This window comes from Lutra lutra, chromosome 10 (genome assembly GCF_902655055.1).
Source record: "Lutra lutra chromosome 10, mLutLut1.2, whole genome shotgun sequence".
Taxonomy (NCBI): domain Eukaryota; kingdom Metazoa; phylum Chordata; class Mammalia; order Carnivora; family Mustelidae; genus Lutra; species Lutra lutra.
Window position 1 is genome coordinate 52901772 of NC_062287.1, and position 18289 is coordinate 52920060.

Here is an 18289-nt window from a genome sequence, read left to right on the forward strand (position 1 = left end):
TCAATGAACATGTAGAATCTGAAATCTAAAACATAATACCATTTATATGATCTCCCCCAAAATTGAAATACTTAATCAGATAAAATAAATAAATAAAATAAAATATGAACAAATCTATCTTAGGAAAAATATAAAACTGATGAAAGAACCCAAGAAGAGCTAAATAAAATGAGACATGTTCCATATTTGTGGATAGGAACATTTAATATTGTCCAAATGTCACTTCTTCTCAACTTAAAATCCATAGACTTAATGCAGTCGTAATCAAAACTCCTGCACATTATTTTGTGGATATTGACAAACTTTAAAAAAAATTTATATGTAGGGGCGCCTGGGTGGCTCAGTTGGTTGAGCGTCTGACTTCGGCTCTGGTCATGATCCCAGGGTCCTGGGATCGAGCCCCACATGGGGCTCTCTGCTCAGCAGGTAGCCTGCCTCCCCCTCCCTCTCTGCCTGCCTCTCTGCTACTTGTGCCCTTTCTCTCTGTCAAATAAATAAATAAAATCTTAAAAAAAATTTTTTATATGTAAAGGCAAAAAGCCCAGAGTAGTCAACATGATATCGAAGAAAAACTAAGTTAGCAGACTGACACTAACCTACTTCACAGCCTGTATAAAGTTGTAATTGAGACAGTGTGGTATTAGTAAAAAGAAGAGACAGATATAGGGATACCTGGCTGGCTCAGTCTGTGAAGCATGTGACTCTCAATCTTAGAATTGTAAGTTTGAGCCCCAAGTTGGATGCAGAGATCACCAAACCAAACCAAACACAAAAAGACTAGACAAATACATAGTATAGCAGAATAGGGAGCCTTGAAATAAGCCCATATGAAGGTGCAAAGGCAGTACAGTGCAGAAAAGATAATAATACTGGGGGGGAAAAAAAAGGATATCCATATGCAGAACAGTGAATCTAGATCCAGACCTTACACCCTCAACAAAAATTAACTCAAAATTTAATATAGACCTCCTTATAAATGCAAAACTATAAAACTCCAAGAAGATAACACAAACAAATCTAGATGATTTTGGGTTTGGCAGTAACTTCTTTGTTATAACACCAAAGGCACAATCCATGAAAAAAAGAAGTGATAAAAGCTGGACTTCGTTATAATTAAAAATTTCTGCTCTGTAAACTGTCAAGATAATGAAAAGCTAAGCCACAGACTGGGAGGAAATATTTACCAAGGATGTATTTGATAAAGGCCTATTATCCAAAATATATAAAAAACACTTAAAACTCAACAATAAGAAAACACCCTGATTTAAGGGGCATTTGGTTGAGCATCCAGCTCTTGATTTCAGCTCAGGTTGTGATCTCCAGGTCATGGGGTTGGGCCCACCTTGGGCTTCCTGCTCAGCGGGGAATCTGCTAGCCTTCTCCCTCTCTCTGCTCCTCGCCCTGTTCACACTTGCTCGTGCTCTCTCTCTTTCTTTCTTTAAAAAAAATAAATAGATCTTCAAAAAAAAAAGGGAAAAAGAAAACCTGATATAAAATGGACCAAAGACCTTAACACGTTGCCAACGAAGATACACAGATGGCAAATATACACATATATTTGTATGGATATACACATGAAAAGTGGTTCACATCATATATCATCAGTGAAATATAAATTAAAATGAGATACTACTGTACGCCTATTAGAATGGCCAAAATCCAGAGCACTGACAACAGCAGATGCTGATGAGGATGTGAAGCAACAGGAATTGCTGGTGGAAATGCAAAATGGTATGGCTGCTTTGGAATACAGTTTGATGGTTTTTTATAAAATTAAACACCATATGATCCAGGAACCAAATACTCCTTGGTATTTGCCCAAAGGAGTTAAAGAGTTATGTCCACACAAAAACCTACAAACAAATGTTTATAGCAGCTTTGTTCATACTTGCCAAAACTTGAAAGCAACCAAAATGTTATAACTGATTAACTGAACACTAAGAACACTTTCAAAGTATGTAAATTTTACATCAATAAATATTTTAAGAATCGTAATGGTTTGACAGTCATTCCCAAAAAGCCAAATTCTAAATAAACAGTGTGTCGAGTTTTCATGTATCCAAAATGACAAACTCTGTCAAAGACATTTCTAAACCATATGCTGCTGGTATAGTACAGTGATTGAGAAGATGGTCTTGGAAGTCAGACTATAATTCAATCCTGCCTTTAATCTGTACTAACCATGATGTTAGGCAAATTACTGTACCTCTCTGTAGTATCCTCACTTCTTCCTCTATAAAATGAGGGGTAAGTATAGTACCTATTTAATCAGGTTATATTGGGATTATATGAACTAGTTCAAGTAAAGTGATTGGAGTAGTGCCTGGAACATAGTAATTACTTATGTTAACTTCTGTTATTGATACTACTGCTGTTGATATTACTCATTAATGTCTTCCTTCAGGTTCTTGGCCCCCATAAGAAATACTGTCATACTCCATTATCCTCCCTGTTTTGTCACCTATTAATTTGGATTCAAATGAAAAAAGATGGAATATTATTGGTGGACCCTATAATCATATACTATAGATACTTACAAAGAATTGCTATATTCACACTGTGCTGTGCCATGGAAATAGATTCAATGCAGTTTCGTAAGGAGTTCCAAATTGTGGGAAAAAGATATGGGGAAGTAGTAAATGATAATAGAGGGTCATAATTGTGATCTGTGATGGAGATCATTCTGGTGTATGCTCTTTAGGACCCAGATATTTGGCAGAAGATGATGCTAGTGCTTGGCTTTGTTTTTGTTTTGTCTGTTTTTTTGTTTTGTTTTGTTACGATATTGTACTTTCAGCTCAATTGATTCCTAAAGGTTTAATCCCTTTCACTAAGTCTTAACTCTGAACAACCCTTAGACTAGAAAAAATCATATTCCACAACATAATAGATAGGATGATATAGTCCATTTCACCAAAGTCTAAATTAACTTCAGATACAGAGAGTGCAACACAAGAGTTTAGAATCTACTTAGTCAGAGTCGGTCAATCTGCTTGTTAATCTGACCTACCCTTTCCACTGCAACATATTTGTCCCATCTCAGTTAATAGCAGTCACATCCTTTCACCTGCTTAGATCTAAAACTTGAGTCACAAAATTTGACTTTTCGTTTTCCTCTCCTGTCACATCCACTGTATTAGCAGATCCAAACAGCTCTCCATGCAAAGTGTATCCAGTGTGACCATTCCTCATCCCCTTTATAGTTGTGTTCTTATCCAAGCCATCATCATTTTTGTTTTGGTTTTGGTTTGTTTTTAATTTTTTTTATTTTTATTTTTATTTTTAAGATTTTATTTATTTATTTGACAGAGATCACAAGTAGGCAGAGAGAGAGAGAGGAGGAAGCAGGCTCCCTGATGAGCAGAGAGCCCTATGCGGGGCTCTATCCCAGGACCCTGGAATCATGACCTGAGTCAAAGGCAGAGGCTTTAACCCACTGAGCCACCCAGGCGCCCCTGGTTTGTTTTTTAAAGAGTGATTTATTTAATTCAGGAGAGGGAGCATGCACACATGTATCAGTGGGTAAGGGGCATGGGGAGGGAGAGAGGGAGAATCTCAGACTGAGTGTGGAGCCCAAAGCTAGGCTCCATCTCACCACCCTGAGACTATGACCTGAGCCAAAATCAAGAGTTGGGCGGCCAACCCACTGAGTTACCCAGGCACCCCTTATTTTTGTTTTTAATACAATTCAGTGGTTTTTAGTATATTCACAAAGTTGTGCAGCCACCACTGCTATCAAATTCTAGGACATTTTTCTCACCCCATAAAGAAATCCTGTACTGCATACCCTGCACATTAGCAGTTTTAATCACCATTTTCCCTTTACCCAGCTGGTGGCATCTGCCAGTCTGCTTTCTGTTTCTATAATTTACCGTTGATAAACAGAATCATACAATATGTGGCCATTGTGTCTAGCTTCTTTTGGAGAGCATAATCATTTTAAGGTTCATTTATGTAGTTAAATTAGTACTTTGTTCTTTTTTATCGCTAAATAGTATTGTCTTGTAGGGATGTATCACAGTTGTTTATTCATTCTGTGCTTGTCTTAGAAAGAATAGTTGGGGTAGTCATGTGGAACACATTCCAGGCTAAGAGCAGAAATGCAAACACCTTACATCCTGAGAGAGAGTGAGAGAGAATGGTATTTTGGAGGGATATATCTAGTATACCTGAGTGAATGAATGTTTTAGAGCAAACAGAGCCAGCAATGGAAGGAGAGAGAGCAGAGCACTGAATTGTTAGCGTCCATAGTCTATTTTAAGATTTTCTATAGGTAGTGGTAAGAGTTTTGGGTATAATTTGAATATATGTTTATAAAAATCCCGTCTGACTAGTTCAAATTTGGGATTTAAAAAAATATATTTTGCATATTAAATCTCATCTTTAGATCAAAATAGAATTCCAAAGTTGGGTAGTTTCCTGTTTTCATATAATTATGACTACGTGAATCTTGCATTTTAACACAGTAGTCAGGTTAAAGCTTTTTAGGGAGTTCTCGAATAAATTTTTCTGCTTAATTCGATTGTTTTGTAGTCTAGTAATTGACATGGATTTTGTAGCAGTATTGGTTCTCTTCTAATGCTTGGAAGCTTTTTTAAAATAGGTATAGTGAACAACTTAAAGTCAATGAACAACTTAAATTCAGTTCCCAGCATGACTTCAAAAAATAACAAGAAGCTTGAGGCACTTTTTACATATGGAATTCTTAGTGTACTAAGCACAATAATAACATTAAGTGGATAAAGCCTTAGGTTAGAAGCAGTTTGGTGTAACGAAGTTAGGAAATAGGAACTTGGTCAAAAACAATTTTTTTAAAGATTGTATTATCTGTCAGAGAGAGAGAGAGCAGAAGTAGGGGCAGTGGCTGGCAGAGGGAGAAGCAGGCTCCCTGCTGAGCAAGGAGCCGATGTAGGACTCTATCTGAGCTGAAGGCAGATGGGTGCATAAACAACTGAGCCCTCCAGGCATCCCCAAAATAAATTTTTTTCATGTCTCTAAGTTTTAAGGTAATTTTTTGTGAAGTGGAGGCAGTGCCAGAGAGGATTCTGAAAAAGCATCCGATCTTAATCTGACCTCTTACTATTAGATAATTAAAATTCTAAAACTTCATTTTATTTATAATATGTGTAACCTATGAATGCATTCTCATATACAAATATATTTTTTTTCTAAAGATTTTATTTATTTATTTGTCAGAGAGAGAGAGGGAGAGAGTGAGCACAGGCAGACAGAATGGCAGGCAGAGGCAGAGGGAGAAGCAGGCTTCCTGACGAGCAAGGAGCCCGATGTGGGACTCGAACCCAGGACTCTGGGATCATAACCTGAGCCGAAGGCAGCTGCTTAACCAACTGAGCCACCCAGGCGTCCCTCTCATATACAATATTAATAACATGTATAAACCTTCCCATACATAATGACAAAATGGTTGTCTTTTTAATTACTGAAAAATTGTCCATCAGTGGCAATTATTTTCCCTAGGAGGCCATTTTAATAGCATTCGAGTGAATCCTGTCTTTTATTCTATAGATAAGGAAGCTGAAGCCTAGTGAAGTTATAGGACTTGTACAGGAGCACTTAGCCATCTAGGTTAGAACAGGAATTCTTTTTATTCATTAAATATTTCCTGACTTAAGAGCCTACTTCAGAAGGCACTGTCCCTGCTATCATCACCAGAGTTGAGCTGGGGTAGAGGTTGCAGGGGACAGGAGGATAGAGAACACGTGTGGCATGACAGACAAGAACAGAAGTAATTTCATCTGAATGGGAACTACATAGGATTAGAGGTGCATACACAGTGTTTTGACAACATAAAGGGGAAGCTCATGGTATTGATTAATTAACTCAGTGGCAGATCTAGAACTGACTTTTCCACCTTTTAGTCCAAGGTTTCTTTTTTCACTTCCCTGTTACACATTGCTTATCTGAGAAGGAGAAATATCCAAGTGAGCTTTCTTGTTATATAGGTGGCACTTGAGTCAGCCATTTAACACAACTCTGGTCTGGGTATTAAAGGTAGAGAATTAATAGGTTAAATCTGATTTATTTGGGATTTTCTTGTATTTTTGGTTCAAATTGAATTCTCATCCTGTAGTTGTAAACTGTAATTGACAGAACAACATTCAGTTTCCCAAATTCTTGGGTTTTTTAGCTGTGTTGTAAGAGCTGACTTTGCTATAATTACTCAGACCTAGATCATAATTTTATAACAGTACCAAATGTTATTCTTTCTCTAGGTAGAACAGAGTTCTTATTCACAAATGAATCAAGAATGTGATACATTTTGTTTAAAAAAGTGCTTCTTCAAGGAAATTTTACATTGCTTTTGTACTCTTTAGAGATTACATAGGACTTTTAAAAATTATCTAACTTTGATTTTTGTTTAATTTTGTTCCTGCTGTTCTTCTCAGCCAAAGAGATTCACACTGCCATTTTAATCCGTAGGGTATACGTTTCTTCCGTTTTGGAAAATAATATATTTTCATATGCTTTTCTTTCCTAATAGTTAGTTAGATTCAAGGTTAATTAAGATGAGGTGTACCAGTGTTTTGTATGTTCTTAAATGTGTTTTTCTTTTTAAAATTCTAATTTCTAATAGGTATTATTCTGAAAGCTCTTTAGGACAGGATTAAGATTTTTATGCTGTTTTGTTTTTTTCCCTTATTTAGAAATCGAAACGAATTGGCTGAGACTCTTGCCCTCCTGAAAGCACAGATTGATCCTGTGCTACTGAAAAACTCTATCCAACAGGACAACTCTTCCCGGGAAAGTCCCAGCTTAGAGGATGAGGAGACTAAAAAGGAGGAAGAAGCACCTAAACAAGGTTTTTTTTGTGTGTTTTGTTTTGCTTTGTTTTGTAATTTCTTCTCTCTTCTTCCACTTCTATTTCCAACTATATTAATTAGAATTCTTTCAGTTTGAAAAATTGGAAGTCTTCCTGTAGAGGGAGATTGATTTTTCTTTTCTTTAATGAAAAATAAGCAGCAAAAGGCCATTGAGTACGTTTTCTCTTTTATATTGTACATTTATAAAATTTAAATAAAAAGTGTTCAGATCATCACAACGTATTTTTTGCTAATTTTAAAAATGCAAAGATACTTTATTGAACTCTTTTATTTTTGTAGTAAAATATACATAACATAAAATTTATCATTTTAACCATTTTTAAGTATACAGTTCCATGGCATTAAGTGCATTCACATTGTTGGGCATCTGTCACCACTGTCCATCTCCAGAGTCATCTTCCCCATCTGAAACTCTGACAGTTAAATACTGACTCCTCATTTACCCCTGCACCCTCCCAGCCCCTGGCATCCACTATTCTGCGTTCCATCTCTGTGAATTTGCCTAACTCTTGGGATGTTCTGTCCAAGAAATCTTAGAATATTTGTTCATAGAATATTTGATTGGCTAATTTCACTGAGTATAATGATAGGCTTAATAATATTCCACTGTATATTTATCACATTTGTTTATTCATCTGTCTGTGGACAGTTGGCTTTCTTCTACCTTTTGGCTGTTGTGAATATTGCTGGTAGGAACATGGGTGTACAAATAGCTGTTTGAGTCACTGTTTTAACTTCTTTTGGGAATATACCTAGAAGTGGAATTGCTGGATCATATGATAGCTTGCAGATCTGCCATACCACTTTTTACAGCTGCTGGGCCATTTTACATTCCCCCTAGCTTTGTTACTTTGCAGTCCACCAAACACTACACATGCATTTTCAGTCATCGTAGCATCTCCTTGAGGGAACTGCTGTTATTATGGTTTTAATTTTATAGATGAGGTAATTGGTAAGTTTATAAACTTGCCCTGGGTCCTATATATAATAAACGGTCAGAGTCTAGATTTGAACCCTGGTCTTGTATCACCTCTATTCTTCAACTACAGTAATCTAGGGCTGTACTTCTCAAACTTTAATATGCATGCTGTTTATCTGGTGATCTTTTTACAGTGCAGACACTGAGTACATTGGTCTTGTGTGAAGTTGATGATTTGCCATTTTAGTTACCAAGGACCTAGGTGATGCTCAGGCTGCTGGTCAGAGAATCACACTTTGTTTACCAAGGTTACAGAGGTAGTTTCCTCCTAACCTTGTATTTATTTAAATACAGCAGAGTCTTTCAGACAGCTGTTCCTGAAAATGTTCCTCAGTGAATACTGATATTTTAACACTAAACACAGTTAGCAGAGAGGCTGGGTGGGGGAGGACATCTGTTTAAAAAGTAGCAAAGGAAGAGGAGTAAGACATTTAACCTTCTTTGATTTTCCCCTTTCTCTTTTAAATAGTGTCTCTTCTGTTTCTCTTCTGTTACTCCAATAGCAAAATGTTGCTTACTCATTTAGGACATACTTACTGTACACCTGCTATGTGTTAAGCACCATTTTAGACACGAGACTTCAATAAGGAAAGACAAATGCTTGCTTTTGTGAAGCTTACACTAAAGTGGGTAAAATAGCTGACACATACCATTGACCTTGTGCCAAGTCCTGTGCTCAGTGCTTTACGTGTGTTAAGACATATAATCTTCACAACCACTCTGTTAGGTATGATAGGTAGGTAGTATTTCGGGTTTTTTGTGGGTTTTTTGTGTTTTGTTTTTATTTTTTCCAAATGAGCAAAGGGAGTCAAAGGAGAGATTTGAGTGACTTTCCCAGGGTCATGCAGCCTGTTAGTGGCATACCCAGTGTTCACACCTGGGCAGTCTTTGGTCTTTCTCTGGGGTTTTTGTACTTTAGATGCTATAGAAACACATAATTTGTGGGAGTCGACATTTTTATTCAACCCCTAAAGCCCCCTCTCTTACTCCATCCTCTTAGATGTAGTTATTGTGTTCTTTAACAAGCAAGACCAAAGAAATGGGATTCTGGCTTGTCATTTTTATTACTTTCAGACGTAAATAAACATTGCCTTTGGGCAGGAATATTTGGAAATCAGACATCAGGAAGGAAAAAAATAAACAGGAACTGCGGAAAGAATAAAACAGCTACTCTCATTCTTGCAGCTAAAATAGATTTTTCTTTGTTTGTTGAATTGCTATGTATCTAACCTTAGTAAATTCTTTGTATCTAACCTTAGTAAAATTATTTTTTTTTGTTTAAGTGCCAAGAAGAAATGAATTACTTATAAAAATAAGCAAAGAAAAGATCCAAAGATGGCATCGTATGTCTTAAAACATTCACTAACTGAGTAATTAAATCATTTTTTATTTCAAAGGTAATTGAAATTGTCTTTGAAAAAGTTTGAATTTCTTAAACTGGCATTCAGAATCTCACAGTCTGGCCTCGAATGATGTTTCTAGTGTTATCTCCCACTAGGGTTTTGTGTGTTTTTTTTTTTTTTAATTTGTTTATTTGACAGAGATCACAAGTAGGCAGAGAGGCAGGCAGAGAGAGAGGAAGGGAAGCAGGCTCCCTGCCGAGCAGAGAGCCCGATGTGGGGCTCGATCCCAGGACCCTGGGATCATGACCTGAGGTGAAGGCAGAGGCTTTAACCCACTGAGCCACCCAGGCGCCCCTCCCACTGGTTTTTTACATCATCACTGGTTCCAGGTTATCTAGATGCATTTTCTCCTTGTGTCTTGGGCATTCCTTCTGTGTCCTTATCATGCTTTTATCTCTCTGAGATACTTTTCTTTCACTCTAGAAATTCTAGTCATTCAGGGCCATCTGGAATCTCAGAATTTTGATCTTTTTCTAAGTTCTGCTAGCACTTAATTAAATACTATTTTTTTTTCCTACTTATATTAGGGTCAGGCATACTACCAAGCTTGAAGCTCTCAAATACTTGCTGACTTGTTCTTCTCAAACTGTGATAGATGATAGATTTCAAAGCAAGTGTTAGGTATAACATAAGCCCTTCTCTGTTTAAGACCCAGAATATCTTGTTTGGTGGTATACTACCAGAAGTTACTATTCTTCTAGGACACCATAAAGTTTAATGTATATTTTCACTCCATGTTAGATACTGTATTCTAATTTGGAAGGTACCAGAACACTAAAAAAGAAGTATGAGGGAAAACAAAGTTGAGGGAAATCCTAACCTTTGGTTTCTTTCTGCTAATTGGAAAAAGACTTTCCTTTTGTTAGCTTTTGTATCATACACTTCTGCCTATATGCAGAATGGGTAAAGACTACCACTTGAGAATCTTTAATAGAGAATAGAAATTGTAGATAGGCAACTTACAAACCTGATTTGGCCTGAAAGCTTTTTTTTTTTGCTTATACAGTGCTGCTTTGTTTTTTTGTTGTTTTGTTTTGTTTTTAATTAAGGTGAAAGTCAGCATTTTAAAGTATACCATTCAGTTTTTTTTTGTGTATTCACAATGTTGTGCAACCATCACCACTATCTAATTATAGAAGTTTTCTATCACCGCATGAAGAAACCCTGTAATAATTAAGCAGTCACTTGCCACTTTTTACCTACCCCTATGACTGAATAATATTTCCTTATATAGATACACCACATTTTGTTAATTCACTCATGAGTTGATGGACATTTGAGTTGTTTTCACTTTTTGGCTATTATGAGTAATGGCACCGTGAACATTCATGTATAGATTTTTGTGAGAACATGTTTCCACATGTGTGTGGTTGTTTTTTGTTTTTGTTTTTGTTTTTTTTTAATTTGAACTTGCTGTGAACATTTAAAATTGGAAATTTTGGGGGCACCTGGTGGCTCAGTGGGTTAAAGCCTCTGCCTTCGGCTCGGGTCATGATCTCAGGATCCTGGGATCGAGCCCCGCATTGGGCTCTCTGCTCAGCGGGGAGCCTACTTCTCCTCTCTCTCCCTGCCTGCCTCTCTGCCTACTTGTGGTCTCTGTCTGTTAAATAAATAAATAAATAAAACTTTAAAAAAATAAAATAAAATTGGAAATTAGAAGAGCTGATAACAATGGAGGTTTGTTTTTGCTTATCAGCAGTGAGCTGTACCTGAGTGATGTTTGACTCTCCTTAGAATTTGCATTCTCCAGTTTACCTTAGTCCTCTCTGTGTCCCCTGAAATTGGGCTTAGTCTCAGTTGCTTAGCCTAGTACTTACATTTTGTTTTTCTTATGATATAGTTAAAGTAAAAAAATTATTATATTCATGTATCTGTCACATATTGAAAAAACAAGAGAAAGAAAAATGGGAAGGTGACTTGTTGGCAGCAGTGAAGAATATTCCTGTGGTTACAAAAGGTTAAGTAAGCTACAGATGATTCTCTGGTGGCCATTACTAATGTGATTTCTGATATAAAGTCTAAATTCAACATGGCAAAATAATACAACTTAATCTATTAGTCTTCCTTGTCTGCCATAACAAGATACCGAGCTTGGTGACTTTAACAGATTTATTTTCCCCCAGTTTTGAAGGCTAGAAGTCCCAGATGGAGTGCCAGCAGACTCAAGTTCTGGTGAAGGCTTTCTTCCTGGCTTACAAATGGCTTCCTTCTCTCTGCCTCATGTGGCCTCTATTTGTGTGTGTAGTGAGAGAGTGCTCTGGTATTTTTCCTTTTCTAAAAGGGCACCAGCCGTATTGATTGTGGCTCTACCTTTTTTATGTCATTTAACAATAATTATCTCACTAAGACCCCATCTCCAAATAGTCACATTGGGGGTGGGGGCTTTAACATGAGTTTAAGGGGGGAATAATTCAGTCCATACATATAGTGTTATGAAACAGTACTGTAGTAATATGATGGGTAAGGGAAAAGATACCTAATAGAGAAATTACGAGGGACAAGGGGAGAACTGCAGTTTTAAGATTTGTTTCTTAATGCTAAGATTTGTTTCTGAATGCTTAGCTGAACTGAAGAAGACTCCTCATGGGCACTGTAGATCATCAAGCCTCATAGTACAGAAAAATCTTATATTGTATGGTTCATTATATGTATCTATGTATATAGATATATATATACATATCGATATATATTGATATTTTTCAGTTTGCCTTTCTAAAGTAATATAAACTAAGTTTACTAGTACAGGACTGAAAACTAAATAATGATGGCATTCAATTACAAAAATTATGTAAAAATCCTGAAAGTAGATTCCCTGTATACAAAATTCTATCAGTGTTTGCTAATACTTCATGCTCACCAGCAGCTGTTTACTGGCATTAAATATATAGTAGTAAATTCCCTATTAAATGACTTAAAATTAAAAGAAAAGATATACAGATATCTATATATATCTCTATATATCGATATATATAGAGATATATATATATATCGATATATAGAGATATATATAGATATCTGTATATCTTTTCTTTTAATTCCATTGTACTTGGACATACAGTGTTATATTAGTTTCAAGTATACAATATAGTGATTGAACAATTCCATATATTACTCAATGGTTGATGAGCAGTTACAGATTTTTAAGAAAAAAATATTACATACGAATCAAAACTATTTTTTTCAACATTGAGTTTGGGTCCAGCAAAAAATGTGTCCCAACTAGACTGAGCATTTATATACATAAGTGCAAATGCAAATACACTTGTTCATAGTGAATAGATTACTGTGAACAGAAGGACAAGAATTTAAGTCATTTGTTATATTCTGTATTATAGCTGATGAAAGCACAGATAATAATAGTACCCATAGTGATTTATTTGTAGCATTGATTAATCTTTTTAAATGACAAGAGCTAATTTGGATATGGTTCCTTAATAGCCCCAACTTTAGGAGATGGCTTTTTTGTGTATTGAGGGGAAATTTTAAAATACAAATGTAGGGGCACTGCACTGGCTCAGTTGGTGGAGCATGTGACTTTTGATCTCAGGGTTGTAGATTTGAGCCCCATGTTGGGGGTAGCAATTACTTAAAAATAAAATCTTTAAAAAAACATCCAAATAGGTCATCCTTAGAAAAAGTTACCTAGACGTGATCCTCCTTTGGCTATTGTGATCATATCTAACACAAAGCTTAAATTTGAGATGATGACATTTTATAGAGACTTTTTAAGATTGTATTTATTTATTTATTTGACAGAGCACAAGCAGGGGGAGCAGCAGAGAGTGAGGGAGAAGCAGGCTCTCCGCTGAGCAGGGAGCCTGATGCAGGACTTGATCCCAGGATCTGGGGATCGTGGCCTGAGCCGAAGGCAGATGCTTAACTGAGCCACCCAGGCACCACAGAACATGAGGCATTTAAAGACAAAGCAGTTCCTACACCTACGCAATGTGAATCCTATATACTTGCTCCTGAAGTTGTCAGCTGGGAGAAGATAGCTCCTAGATGCCCATATGAATTGCTATATAGACTGTGGCAAAGCCTATACCAGGTTTTAAGCCCCTACACCTGTTGGCAAGCTGTCTTACATCCATGTTGGTAGACTCATGCAGTGTGATCTGTAGTAGTCTTGTGAATCTGAATGCTTAGCTGAACTGAAGAAGACTCCTCATGGTCACTGCAGATCATCAAGCCTCATAGTATAGAAAAATACCGTATTGTATGGTTCATTCATTATGCAAAAAATTGATTGACCTATGAGTCAGTCTCTAAGAGTTATCCTGTTCAAAAGGTTAATTACCATGACTGTGAGGTTTCATTTTTAACTTTTTTTTTTTAAGATTTTATTTATTTATTTGACAGAGATCACAAGTAGGCAGGGAGGCAGGCAGAGAGAGAGGAAGGGAAGCAGGCTCCCTGCTGAGCAGAGAGCCCGATGCGGGACTCGATCCCAGGACCCCCAGATCATGACCTGAGCCGAAGGCAGCGGCCTAACCCACTGAGCCACCCAGGCGCCCCATTTTTAACTTTTTTACACACAAAAAACACCCATATAATGACACAATAAAGTTTTGTTCTTTTATCTTTAAAAATGCTGTCTTGGGACTCCTGTGGCCCATAGATGGCTTAGCCATGATGTGGTATTAGGAAGCCTTGGCAGCGGGGGGTGGGGTGGCGCGCAGGGGTGTAATTTTAAGATCATTTAGGCAAAAAAAAAAAAAAAAAAATCTAGCCTTATCAACTAATATTTTCTCAAAGACTCAAGTTGGCAACAAAATTGAACACTTCGGATATTATAATTTTATTAGTTGATTCACTCATTTTCATGAACTTGATTCAATAGGAAATGTAGTAGATATAGAGTAACCTGGCCCACTTTCCTACTGTAGTTGGTATCCAGAAATGGATATGATGGCCTGAATCGTGAAATAGATTCTCTGACTTCAAATTTAAGAAGGAAAATTAATATTGTTCAGTTTGCCTTTCTAAAGTAATATAAACTAAGTTTACTAGTGCAGTACTGAAAACTAAATAATGAGGGCATTCAATTACAAAAATTATGTAAAAATCCTGAAAGTAGATTCCCTGTATACAAAATTCTGTCAGTGTTCATGCTCACCAGCAGCTGTTTACTGGCATTAAATATATAGTAGTAAACTCCCTATTAAATGACTCAAGGCCAGATTTTGTGTTGTGTATAACAGTGCTGACTGCATACTGGATCTGACACTGTCGTAATGACCAGTCCCTGGTCCTGGAAACAGTGATCCAGTTTCTGATTCCAAATCAAAGGAATAATGAATTAAGAAATAAAATAATAAAATAAATTAAGAAATAAAATAATAAAACTTTAGTAGCTTTTTAAGATTCGAAACATAATCACCAGCATTACACATAATTTATATTATGTTCAATAAAAACAATTTATATGTATTTCTAGCTTTATATTTTTCTTACCCTTATTTATGTTTTCTTGCCTGGTTCCTGTGGCCATTAGAGTTTGTAGCCCCTTCCATAGAAAGGGTGGGTACTAATTGTTACAGCTACAAAGACGTGTTTTGATATGGTATGGGTGTTTAATCTAGAGACTTATGGGTGGATTTTATTTTTTATTTATTTATTTTTAAATATTTTATTTATTTGAGAAAGAAAGAGAATGAGAGAGTGAGAACATGAGGTGGGGAGGGTCAGAGGGAGAAGCAGACTCTCTGCTGAGCAGGGATCCCAATGCTGGGACTCAATCCTGGGACACCAGGATCAAGATCTGAGCCAAAGGCAGTCACTTAACCAGCTGAGCCACCCAGGTGTCCCATGGATGGGTCTTAAAATGTCCTTATACTTGGCACAAAATAATCCACCTTTTTTTTTTTTTAAGATTTATTTATTTATTTGACAGAGATCATAAGTAGGCAGGCAAAGAGAAAGGGAGAAGCAGGCTCCCTGCTGAATAGAGAACCTGGTGCAGGGCTCTATTTCAGGACCTCGAGATCACAACCCGAGCTGAAGGCAGAAGTTCAACCCTCTGAACCACCCAGGTGCCCCCCAAATCATCCACTTTTATATTACCATGTTAAATAGTGTTCCATACAGAAAAGTATAGAGAGAGCAGATAAATAGAAGTGTTATTGTCACCTTGTTACAATATCTTAGTTTCCTTTATAAAAACAAAAGAAAATAAATTATTTTTTATCATCACCATCATTCCTTCTTTACGTTAGGCCTGCCTCAAATTGTCAGGTGAAGGACAAAATACATTGAAGTTTGATTTCTTTTATTTTTATTCCAGGAACAATAGAACACAAACCATGTTGCTTCTTTTTCTTTTTCTTTTCTTTTTTTTTTTTAAAGATTTTATTTATTATTTGAGAGAGACACACAGTGAGAGAGGGAACGCAAGCATGGGGCGTGGGAGAAGGAGAAGCAGGCATCCCACAGAGCTGGGAGCCTGACGCAGGCCTTGATCCAGGACACCTAATGACTGAGCCACCCAGGCGCCCCCAGACCATGTTGCTTCTTAAGTGAATCATTTGTGCTTACTGGAGAGGAAAGGAGGAAGGGCAGGTGTGGGAAGGAAGGAAAAGAGCGAAAGAAATCTTATGATTAGATTAACTATTGCTGTTCTGATTAAGTTTGTTGTGACTTGAATTAGAAGGAAAAATTGAAGTTATCATTCACAATTTTTGGAAAATGGCAGTGGCATTGTTTTTGAGTCTCTACAAATTTCTTCATTAAAGGAATGTATTAATAGCAAAAATTAAAAACTGTAGACAGTATTGGAAACTAAGGTCTTAAAGAGGCTCTGGGGTGCTTGGGAATTCTCAGACTTCTCCAGCCAGACCTCCCTTCCAAAATAAACTCCACACTGAGCTTTGTCCAAACTGCTAGGAACAGAATCCAAATTAAGTAGGACAGGGACAGTATAGGCATGCAAAAAAGAAGCTCCAAATAAAAGTATGAGAAAGGAATAGGGTTCATTCATCTCATTAAGTAAATCACTTTAAATTTGAATATCTCACAAAAAATAACAAGTAGGGAACTCTAGAGCTATGAAATTAGAAAAATAATCTATTTGACAGAAAAATAAGCAACTAAAAAGGATTAAAGAAAATCCCACAGGATTATAAGAATAAACACTTATCCTAAAGACATTCCCACAGAACGTGAAAACTATAATTCATAGGTGGTAGAACTCAGAATAGTCAAGATTTTTCCCAGATCCAGGAGAAACATCAGAGTGAACAAACTCAAAGATCAGTGCCTTGGCCAAATGGGAAATGGAAAGCTGTGTATTTTTTTTAAATCAAAAATAAATGAAGAAAGAGATAAAGATTTGACAGAAAGAGATAAGGATTTGAAGATGGGAAAGAAAATCCAACAAGTCTCCACAAAAAAGAAAACCAAAACCAAAGCAAGGGAGCAGACAAAAATACTGAAGTCTGTCCTTAACAAAACCTCCTGAAACAAAGTTGTTAGACTGCGTATTGAAAAGGTACTATGTACCTTGGAAAATCAACCCAAAACAACGAACATCAAGTCATATTTATTGGGATTTGAAGAAGAAAGTCTTCAGTTATCCAGGCAGAAAAGACCATGTGACTTATAGCAGAAAGAAAATCGGACTGCCAGCACTCTGTTTGAAAGCAATGCTTTATGATAGAATAAAATGCCATAACATATGTAAGGCAACGGAAATGTGACCCAGGGATTATATGTCCAGCCAAACTGGCTTTCAAATAAAGACTGCGATAAACTTACCAATATCTGTGGTCTGTTTTAGAAATCTTCAAGTGAATGAGCTTCAGATAGCCAGAATGACTAACATAATATCAGTGGTGGATGCTGTCAAAATACATACATATTCTTTTTTTTTGTTACTAATTCATATGTATGTTTCCTACTTCTGTTTATGAGAGGAATCTTAAGAATGACGATACCCTGGTAGTAATGTGCACTCTTAGTCTCTAGATTTTTATTCCAAAATATCATTCTCCAATAAAAGAAGCCAGTGCTCCTTAGATTGATTCTGGAGACGGGCAGGGAGAATACAAGATGAGCCTGAGACATCATAGAATGCCGGAGTCTAAGGACGTGCTCAAAAAAAAATTGGGGCATGTTAGTAGTGTACAGGTGCCAATAAGAAGTAGCTCTCAGGAAAAAAAAAAAAAGTAGCTCTCAGTAGTGAAAGCAGAAACTGTTTTAGCTACAAATTTATATAATGATAGATTTAAACCATAGATTTAAAGATTTTTTTTTTTAATTTGACAGAGATCACAAGTAGGCAGAGAGGCAGGCAGCGAGAGAGAGAGGGGGAAGCAGGCTCCCCGCCGAGCAGAGAGCCCGACGTGGGGCTTGATCCCAGGACCTCAGGATCATGACCTGAGCCAAAGGCAGAGGCTTAACCCACTGAGCCACCCAGGCGCCCCTAAACCATAGATTTAAACAAATGCCCATGAGTTCTACTTATATAAGTACATAATTGTGTAAATAAGTAAATAGAGGTGAAGGGACAGCCTTCTCTGCAGACAAATATGGATTAGGAATGAAGGAAATACAGATCAGCATGAGGGAAGCTCTACAGTAATAATTGTTGCAGACAAGGTGCAGTTTGTGGAGAAACAGAATATTAGCATAATTTCAATGTAGCTTCCGAAGACACCTACTTGTTACAAGGAGAAAAATGGTAAAAACCAGAGCCAACATTGCCTTAACTAAATGATTAGGCATTGACATTTCCTATATTTTTTTATGTAATGCACAGCATCTCTTTTTGTGGGATTTTGTCAAAAATATATAATCTCAATCTAATATTGAGAAAACATTTAAAAGCCAAAATTAAGAGGTATCCTAATAACTGTGTCAGAGCAGAAGAAACAAGGAAAGAATGAGGAACAGTCACAGATTAGAGGAAACAAGAACAAACACAAGAACAAAATGAGACCTGGATCCTTAAATGGAAATGACATTGGAGAAAAATTAGCAAAATTTAAATAAAATCTGTTTAATTAATAGTATGTTACTATTGTTAATTTCCTGATTTTATAATTATACTATAGGTATCTAAGTTGTTA

The 18289-nt window shown here is 36.6% G+C and overlaps 1 protein-coding gene across 2 annotated transcripts in view; it reads left to right on the forward strand.

Annotated features, from left to right (window-relative positions):
• Window positions 1-18289, forward strand: part of RSF1 (remodeling and spacing factor 1) — a 162695-nt gene that overhangs the window by 92615 nt on the left and 51791 nt on the right. For both annotated transcript variants that reach the window (XM_047693907.1, XM_047693906.1), the window contains exon 5: window positions 6666-6820. In XM_047693907.1, coding sequence (XP_047549863.1) covers window positions 6666-6820 — 155 coding nt within the window. The remainder of the gene's footprint in view (window positions 1-6665; window positions 6821-18289) is intronic.